This window comes from Oncorhynchus masou, chromosome 17 (assembly GCF_036934945.1).
Source record: "Oncorhynchus masou masou isolate Uvic2021 chromosome 17, UVic_Omas_1.1, whole genome shotgun sequence".
NCBI lineage: Eukaryota > Metazoa > Chordata > Actinopteri > Salmoniformes > Salmonidae > Oncorhynchus > Oncorhynchus masou.
In genome coordinates, this window is record NC_088228.1 from 10,311,194 (window position 1) to 10,321,601 (window position 10,408).

A 10,408-nucleotide genomic window follows, 5' to 3' on the forward strand; every position below is an offset into this window, starting at 1 on the left:
TATGGTTAACTGGGCATTACCATCACGAATTTGTCATGCTATAAAAATTGTGCAGGAATGCCAAATTGACTGGCCCGATGAACTCGGGATGGCTGGGCAGTGATTCTGGTACCTCTCCATCGCTCGTTAGGGTTGATTTCAGAATGTCACTTTTGGTGATGGTACCTCACTGTTAAAACATATTGCAAATGTTTTCTCACTTTTGCAAAGTCACTGAAAATCGTGCAGGAATGCAAAATTGACTGGCCCGATGAACTCGGGATGGCTGGCCAGTGATTCTGGTACCTCTCCATCGCTCCTTAGGGTTGATTTCAGAATGTCCATTTGTTTATGTTTTCTCACTCTTGCAAAGTCACTGTGCATTTGCAATATGGTTAACTGGGCATTCACCATCACGAATTTGTCATGCTATAAAAATCGTGCAGGAATGCCAAATTGACTGGCCCGATGAACTCGGGATGGCTGGGCAGTGATTCTGGTACCTCTCCATCGCTTGTTAGGGTTGATTTCAGAATTTCCATTTGTTTATGTTTTCTCACTCTTGCAAAGTCACTGTGCATTTGCAATATGGTTAACTTGGCATTCACCATCACGAATTTGTCATGCTATAAAAACTCGTGCAGGAATGCCAAATTGACTGGCCCGATGACCTCGGGATGGCTGGGCAGTGATTCTGGTACCTCTCCATCGCTCGTTAGGGTTGATTTCAGAATGTCACTTTTGGTGATGGTACCTCACTGTTAAAACATATTGCAAATGTTTTCTCACTTTTGCAAAGTCACTGAAAATCGTGCAGGAATGCAAAATTGACTGGCCCGATGAACTCGGGATGGCTGGGCAGTGATTCTGGTACCTCTCCATCGCTCGTTAGGGTTGATTTCAGAATATCACTTTTGGTGATGGTACCTCACCGTTTAAACATATTGCAAATGGACAAGAGTCACCAGCAAGTCATCGTCCATCAGTCAATTTGATATCATTCTGACACCAAACTGATACAAACTGACACCAAACCCACTTTTCCCAACTCGTTTAGGAGCCAAGTATCACATACTTCAGAGCTGGCCCAAAATTCACAACGCCTTCGGTTCAAACCATAAAAAAAACATAAAACACGTAGTTACGTTCTAGCTGCGGGTCCATTTCTTGTGTTATGTGTAGGCCTAGCTGAGGCGACCCCGAATCCCAAGTTTCGGCTCGATAGTTCATTTGGTGTCCGAGTAAAACCCTAATTGGTGCTGAAAATCCACTTTTTTCAATTACTTGCTACGGGGTCCTTGAATGAGCTATCGGACAGAAACGTTGGGTTCTGTCTCTATGGGCCGAGACGGTCACAATGCACCTAGTCTTGTGACTCTGGGACATTTCTAAATGTCGCCATTTTCGTAATGGTCAAAATGAATTGAAGTCATTGCAAATATACGAGGCTGTTTCTCGGTCCGAGAACCTTCTAGAGCGACGTAACTCACCACGCACTATCGACCTGAGGTCTAGAACAGGATTCTAAAGTTTCGGAACTCTAGGTCTGACGGTTCTTTAAAAGTTCCAACAAGGTTAACTAATGCAGGGAGTGTATGTCTCTACGCACCCCAATGGGTCCCTACTTCCAAGCTGTGTGTGTGTATGATTTAGTTTTCCTTTGAAATTTTATGGGAAAAATGACTGATTTACAGTTCATGGGGGTTGCCTAATCACATATATGAAGTTTTGGAAAGATCTGATTTTTTTAACCCCTTGAAACAGCCCATGAGACACCAATTATGGCACTTCCGGTTGGCACAGGAAGCTATAACTCAACACACATCCTCATTGGGGTATTCTATTACAGAATCCTGAGGCAGGTTATGGGTATACACTTTTCGGGCGATTTTAACCACTTCCGGTTGGTCCAGGAAGCTTAGAATCGACACAGGTAGACCTTATAGTGGCCTGATGGACTGGTACCGAAGACAGGTTCATAAGGCATTCATAACCCATATAGGCTCCAGGTTGAATTTAGGGGAGCAGGCAATGTATTCCTATGGGGAGAGAAGTCAATGCAAACTGTTTTTATGTAAACACCTTCTTTTTACTGTGAAGGGTTAATGCCACACGGTCAAGGTTAGGCTTGCACAGATCGGGAGGACCTTAGGAACATTCCTGTGTTTGAATTGTCCTTCTAAACCTAACGGTTCCGCCGCTGTCACCCAAAATCAAATGACGTTGTGGTGCAGGCTTCATTTTGGGCCTACTTTTCTAATGGTCCCTGCGCTTAGACCGAGCGAGCTACAGTCAAGCGGGATATCTCGTGGAACTCGGCACGGCCTTGGGATTATGTTTATGCCATTGCCTGCTCTCTGTGTCTTTAAACACCGCGCTTTGTCACTCCATCCTTGCTGTGTGTGTGTGTGAGAGCTTTTCTTTGACATCTGTTGGGAGAAATGACTGATTTTACAGTTCAGGAGGGTTGCCTAATCACACATATGAAGTTTTGAAAAGATCTGACCTTTTTAACCCTTGGATACAGCCACTATGACACCATTTAAGGTACTTCCTGTTGGCACAGGAAGCTATAAATAAACTCATATCCTCATTGGGGTATGCCTTTACAGAATCCTGAGTTTTAAGTCTTTACGTTAAGAACTGAGTTATTTACGGAAGGTTTAGTGAGTGTGTGTTATTTTAGAAAATCACAGAAATCTCGCAGAGCTCCGCAGCACACTTTAAAAATATTCGTATGAACACCCTGCAACTGGATCTGTAACTGTTGAAAAAAACCCACCTATATTTGAACATCACAAATCTGTCATTGTATGATTTCTCTTAAATGACGATAGATAAATGGCTGATTTTTTTGTTATTGACACCGGAGGCTCCTTGACTTTGACGTGAAGTGAAAAAATAATTTCTCTATTTTCATTTTGGACCTTTAATCCCAGAAAAATGGCCATAACTCAAAAACCGTTGAGGCCTAGACGCCATCTTGTTCGGGCCAACTGCCCATTATGCCAAACCTATGCTCACCAAGTTTCGGCTTCGAAATATTTTCAGTTTTCGAGATAAGGCCCGTCGTGATTCGTGATGTTTTGTCAAATTGCAGTATGATTGCTTATGCCCTCTTGTGGGATTTTCCGGGATAGCGTAAAAATGACCAAAATTTGATTATTTTATAAAACGAAAACCGAATGTCCGACAAAGTTCATTTGATGACTTCCCGGTAGGTCTGGCCCTGCCGCTCAGCCCGACACCGTCCCCGAATTTAACAAATGTTTTCGGATGTCTAGTAAGGGACGGTACATTTGCAATATGGACTTTCTCACTAACCATACAGAAAATGTTGAAATGTAACCTTAAGGTATGATATCCCTACAAGACACCATCTGCTGCTGAGAGTAAATCAAAGTTACACAAAGGCTGAAGAAAAGTGGCAAAGTCAGATTGTAGAGCTGGTAAAGTCTCCAACAAAAAGGTTCCCTGTTCCCCCCCAGAGTGCATTAGACATGAAGGAATACTCAGTAGTGTGCACCACTTGTATCCTGCCCCTTCATTAGTTAGACTTGTTAGAAGTGTTCCCTCTGACTGTACTGTAGGGGACCAGACATCTAAAAGAAACATGTTTTTCCCCAAATTAGGAAATATATCAGAAGTCCAATTGATCAAATGAGGACTTTTATCAAATGAGCACTTTTCCAGGACCCTAATCAGGACCCTCTCATGTCAGAGGTTTGAAGCTTTGTCCTGCTGCCTTTCTCTCCCTGTAAAATAGAATGATATTCAGACTGTTTTTTTATACTAATTGGGTGATTTTTTAACTCCTTTTCAGTATTGGACTATGGACTATTTCACGGACTGTACTACTGTTTTCACTGTATTGCTGATTGACTGTATTGTCTTGCTGGCTATATTATTGTATTTTAATATTTGCTGTGCCGACCAGCAATAAATGCCCCACTGGGATGAAAAAAAGTTTATTACATTTGTAACCCACAAAGTTCCATGGTTCCTTGAGATGTGTAGCCTAGCCACACCCATAGTCACTTGCTGGAGTGTATTCATTAGTCGCACACTGTCGCAAAACGTTTCACACTATAAAAACGTTTTTGCAACGGAAAACGTTTTGGACAAATTCAGGTAGGTCTTTTTGGCTCCTACACTCTTATAAAACAATGGTTCCAAAAGGGTTCTTCTCCATAGGATAACCCTTTCTGGTTCCAGGTAGAACCCTTTGGAGAAATTAAAACCACTGGACTAATCACACTGTGTATTTAAATACTGTATTCTGTACATTGCTCATTCTGTTATTTCTACTACTGTCCATTGTATTTTATTTACACTGTTTTATACACACAACATATTTATTCATATACTGGGCTCTTGACATAGCTCACTGACATATCTACTGCTGTACATATCATTCTTAGTATATCTACTGCTGTACATATCATTCTTAGTATATCTACTGCTGTACATATCATTCTTAGTATATCTACTGCTGTACATATCATTCTTAGTATATCTACTGCTGTAGATATCGTTCTTAGTATATCTACTGCTGTACATATCATTCTTAGTATATCTACTGCTGTACATATCATTCTTAGTATATCTTGTGTATATTCATCTGGTGTATATACATAAAGATTGCATTAGGATTACTGTCACAGTGCTATCTTTACTTATTTATTGTTCACCTACTACCTTTTAATAACTTAGAAATTGCACTAAGCCTGTAAGTAAGCATTTCACTGTTGTATTCGGCGCACGTGAGAAATACATTTTGATTTGATATTTGGGTTGTTATTTAGGGTCGTCACGATTTCTTTCTCTTCTTTGTGTTCTCCCTTGACATTTCACGGCGGATCCATAAACAAAAGCATTTCGCTGCACCGGCAATAACACCGGCTACAACACCGGCTACAATACCGGCTACAACTCTCGTAGCCTAGAAAGAGAGAATAAAGCAAACTGACTATTCCCTCTCTCTTTATGCTATTGCATGGGATTTGGAAGGCAGCAATACCTGAAGAATGGATGTGGTGTTTTTTTGTCTGAGCTGATGCAGTCTTTACAAGCCCGGTTTCAGATATGTATACACTGTCTTGCCACAAATGAACGTAGGAGTCGGCAGCACAAAGAGATCTGGGACCAGGCTAACTTTTCCACCATAAAGTAGAGTAGGCCATGTACTCCACTGTACAACAACAAGGGAACTTGGCCAAAGAAGGACGACTTTGATAAACAGTAAACGCTCGTTGAGCCCAATTCCATTATGATCCCAGAGGACACTGACTTTCCTCTGATCCAATAAGGACGACTTCAATAAACACTTGTTGGGCCCAATTCCATTATGGTCCCAGAGGACACTGACTTAGAATAAATAAATTACGGACAGCAAAACACCCACACACCATCACACCTCCAAACTCCATGCTACACGATGGGAACCACACATGAAGAGATCATCCATTCACCTACCCACCTACAAAGACAAGGCAGTTGGAACCAAAAACCAAAAATCTGCAATCTGAGGTGCAGTTAACTCTGATGAACTTATCCTCTGCAGCAGAGGCAACTCTAGGTCTTCCTTTCCTGTGGTGGTCCTCATGAGAGCCAGTTTCATCATAGCGCTTGATGGTTTTTGCGATGCCACTTTAAGAAACTTTCAAAGTTGACTGACCTTCATGTCTTAAAGTAATGATGGACTGTTGTTTGTCTTTGCTTATTTGAGCTATTCTTGCCATAATATGGACTTGGTCTTTTACCAAATAGGGCTATCTTCTGTATACCACCCCTACCTTGTAACAACACAACTGATTGGCTCAAAATTATTAAGAAGGAAAGGAATTCCACAAATTAACTTTTAACAAAGCACACCTGTTAATTGAAATGCATTCCAGGTGACTACTTCACAAAGTTGGTTGAGAGAATGCTAGGATTATGCAAAGCTGGCAAAGACTGGCTACCTTGATTTGTTTAAAACTTTTTTGTTTGCTACATGATTCCATATGTGTTATTTCATAGTTTTGATGTCTTCAATGTTATTCTACAATGTAGAAAATAGTGAAAATTTAAAAAACAAAAATCCGGGACTGAGTAGGTGTGTCCAGACTTTTGACTGGTACTGTACATCAACTGGTATGCTATCCAGCCCTGGAGTTTTCCCAGACTTGAATACTTTAATTGCATCTAGAAGTTACTCCTCTGTAATTGGGCCTTCACATGTGTCTTTCTGTATAGCTGTTAATTTTACACAATTTTTTACACTAAAAAAATCCTTACAATTAACTTCAGTTAGTGGAAATGGAGGAGACTGAAATGAAAACAGATGTTTAAAGTACTTTGCTTCCTCTTTCAAAATATGGTTTGGTGAATCATGGATGACTCCGTCATTTGTAACAAGTTTCACTAAATTATTTTTGGTTGCATTTCCATGTCGTAAATTAAAAGCTAAATTTGGTGCATTTTTCACTATATTCCATCTAGTTTGCGTTATATTAATAATATATTACACTATATTACACTTTCTTGAATAAGTTTGTCCATTTATTTTAGTTTTTCCTCTAATTTATTCTGTGCCGCAACAAAAAAGTGATCAAATTTAAATCCCACATCTGTATGTTCACTAAAAATATTCCCCATTATTTTCCTCCTTATAAGAGTTGTCTCTCTCTGGACGTCATTGAGGAAGTGGCCAGCCTCTGTGTGAAACAGAGACACTGACCTCTGTGTCACAGAACCGGCGGCATGGTTAAATGTAGCATTTGGCTCTCCCAGCTGACTCTGCAGCAGTTAAATCCTCTCCGTAACACTGTAATACTCTGGCCCACTGCAGTATCCATTAATGCCAGACACCATCGCCATCTCTTTCTCATCTCTCCAGCGGAGAGGATGTCTCTTAAAGAGATTGTTAAGGATATTGGTTTTAAGATTAAGAAAGATATCTCCTTATTGAGAGATGGTTAGGATTGGTTTGATAGGATTAGAAGAGATGGTTGGTTTAGACTGAGATTATAGTCTTATAACCTTAGAATACAATGATTGATTTGCAATATTTGATATGTAGATGTAGGTCAGTTTGATATGCAGATACCATACCAATGTGAGAGAGAGTAGAATATGAATATCTTAAAAATATATTGGACATGCATGCCATACACACTCCTCACACACACACACACACACACACACACACACACACACACACACACACACACACACACACACACACACACACACACACACACACACACACACACACACACACACACACACACACAGTCCAAGTTTTTTTTAAATGTTTTTATCTTTAAGGCATTGAAATATTCCTAATATGGAGAAAGTATCATTACTGGAAGGGAGAGGAAAACATGTAATATTATGCCCCCCAGGTAACTAGATAATTGGTAAAGTGATCATTGAAGTATCTTACCCGTATCCTTCTCATTGCAGCCACTATCTCCATTCGGCTGTTCGGACGACCCACTTCCAGACTGCCAATGTACTGTAATATTTACACAGTTATGACATTTGTCATTAGTAACTCAAGTAGTCTTGAACTCTTACTCTGTTCTCATATGCTTCTTGTCAAATGGACTTCACTGTTCATTCTGAATACATTGTAAGGGTAGGCTACTGGAGGTCTATATGGATTTGATAAATTGGCATGGGATAATACATTAATGAATACATTTCAACAAGCACACTGTAACATATAATACAGTGCAATCAGAATTCAATCAACACTGTTGAGTGTAATATTAGGGCACAATTCAAATGAAATAAAAAAAATGTCAATCTAGCTATCATCATTTACATTGTCATAACATTTTGGAAAAATATCATTTTGGATATCAATTCATTATATAGTCAGCGCGCATCCGTACACTATAGACCCTTATGGATGAGACGCTACTGTAGTTCATAGCCTATGTAACATTACCTTTGCCTCGAAGCAGACCCCATGCTGAAATGCCGCCTCGTTGTGCATTGGGATCCTCAAATCCTGTGCATCATCCACTAAATTATACCTGGTTATCCCTGGCATCGCCCTTCTGATACATACACGACTTGTCCAACACTAGTTTTATGCCAACGCTATTAGAAGACTGCAAATACGCGCATCTCGCCCAACACTCAAGAGGGTCTTTGATTGGTTAGTCGCCTAGAACCCAGCGGTCATTCCGGTTGAACCACTGTGCGCTACAGATTGATTGGCTAATGAATTTTGTTAACGCCATATGCGTCTAGCGGTCCAATTTGATACCGTCCGAGCTAGAATATCTGCCAGTCTAGTGGCGTTTCAGATGACGCACAATTCTCAAGGCAAGGTTGTCAATTATTTTTATGCCATTTCCATGAATAAAAACTGATGTTTACGCACGTGCCAAATGACGAATGACAGCATCCAAATCTGCTTGAAGACCAGCTGTTTTTTTTTTAAATCAGAGGATTTCACTATTTCCACTGGAACAGAGCATAGCATCATCATCATGGACTTGCAGGAGTAGCGTATAACTCTCTCCAATTCACATAAACCCTGTAATAAGGGTTGTATGACATCTAGTGGCATAATCTGGAAACAGCGCAGGTGCTGTTTTCAAATGTGCCTACTGTATTCTCCATTGGTGTCCAGATTAACTAAGTAAGCCTACGCAGATGTTAGCCTACTATTTGGGAACAACTAATCACAGACTCAATTTGATGCATGAGAGTTTATTCACAAGAACCAGGCAATTGCCCCCAGAATGGATTTGCTACACAATACCAACAGGGCAAAGACCATACTGTGTGTAATGTATGTGCAGGACAGATGTGTGATTGGTGTAGTGCTGTCCGTAGTGCTGGTCAAACATGGTGGATAAATAATGCAGGCCATTTTCTGTTGAAAAATGGTCACAGTTCCGGCTCTCCCATTGGCACCAATGCATTAGCAGCTGGGTCAGGTCTGCTTAGTTCATTGACTGTATATGAACCAGAAAAAAGGAGCGAGTGAGATGTCTTGTTTCCACTTCCATCTCTGGCGCTGGTTAAATATGTGCTGTACAAAAAAGGCCCTGCGCCTTTAAGGCAATGGCTGACAAGCCTTATGTTGGTCAATCACCCCCCCGACACCCTGCCTTTGCGCATTATGTGAGTTTCCAAAAAAGAGAGGGAAAAAGGGTTTACAGGTCATGGGTAGATGGCCTAGTCAAGTTGTTGAGTCACGTGTGCGTCCATTTAACCATGAGTAGATATGATATAATGTTATAATTCTAATTATTTATGCAACAATGTGTTCGTCACCATCCTGTCTATTTCAAATCTTCTCATTGATCAGATGTGTCATTCAACGTGAATTCAGCACTTTGGGGGGGGGGGGCACAACCCATATGGAATTCCCGTTCTCTGGCAGCGTTTGAATTCAGCACTTTGGGGGGGGGGGGGCACAACCCATATGGAATTCCCGTTCTCTGGCAGCGTTTGAATTCAGCACTTTGGGGGGGGGGCACAACCCATATGGAATTCCCATTCTCTGGCAGCGTTTGGAACTGCCGGTCTGTGGTCACGAACACCAAGTTCATTTCAGCCCATGCTTTCCTTCAGTCCCATGACTTTTTGGCCCTGGCGGAGACATGGATCACCCCAGAGAACACAGCTGCTCTTTCTTCATCTGACTACGTTTTCTCTCACAGTCCGAGAGCATCTGGTCGTCGCGATGGTGGCTCAGGTCTACTCATTTCTCTTAAGTGGAGATTTTCTCTTTTCTCCTTCTCTTACCTGTCCATCTCCTCATCCGAAAGCAAGACTACTGTGGTAAAACCTAGTGAGGAAGCCGATTTTTAAACTCTCCCGCTCACTCCACCCTGTCACTGGACGATGTGCAACGACAGTCTCTTTTTCCACCAAAAAATGTAATCTCTTACCTGTCCATCTTACCTGTCCATCTCCTCATCCATCTCCTCGGATCTCTCAGGTTATTGTCCTCTATCGGTCACCAGGTGCCCTTGGAAAGTTCCTCAATGAGCTTGACACCTTGATAAGCTAATTTCCTGATGGCTCACCGCTCTTTGTACTTGGCGACTTCAACCTCCCGAAGTCTGCCTTCGATTAATTTCTTTCCAACTCTTTCTTTCCCCTCGCCTCTTTTGACCTCACCCTTTCCCAGTCCCCTCCCACTCACCAGGCAGGCAATACGCTTGACCTCACCCTTTCCCAGTCCCCTCCCACTCACCAGGCAGGCAATACGCTTGACCTCACCCTTTCCCAGTCCCCTCCCACTCACAAGGCAGGCAATACGCTTGACCTAATCTTTACTAGAGGCTGCTCACCTACTAATCTCACTGCAACCCCCCCTCCAGGTCTCTGATCACTACTACTTGTTTCCTTTTCTGTCTCCCTTTCCTCCAACCCTAAACACTCAGCCCCTACCCAGATGGTCAAGCGCAATCGC

At 41.7% G+C, this 10,408-nt stretch overlaps 1 protein-coding gene across 2 annotated transcripts in view; it reads right to left on the minus strand.

Annotated features, from left to right (window-relative positions):
• Positions 1 to 8,101, minus strand: part of LOC135558143 (carboxyl-terminal PDZ ligand of neuronal nitric oxide synthase protein-like) — a 31,285-nt gene extending 23,184 nt beyond the window's left edge. For both annotated transcript variants that reach the window (XM_064991880.1, XM_064991879.1), the window contains exons 1-2: positions 7,919 to 8,101; positions 7,409 to 7,480 (exon numbers count right to left, since the gene is read on the minus strand). In XM_064991880.1, the coding sequence (XP_064847952.1) occupies positions 7,409 to 7,480; positions 7,919 to 8,023 (177 nt within the window). In that variant the 5' untranslated portion in view covers positions 8,024 to 8,101. The remainder of the gene's footprint in view (positions 1 to 7,408; positions 7,481 to 7,918) is intronic.
• Between the last annotated feature and the right edge of the window lie 2,307 nt (positions 8,102 to 10,408).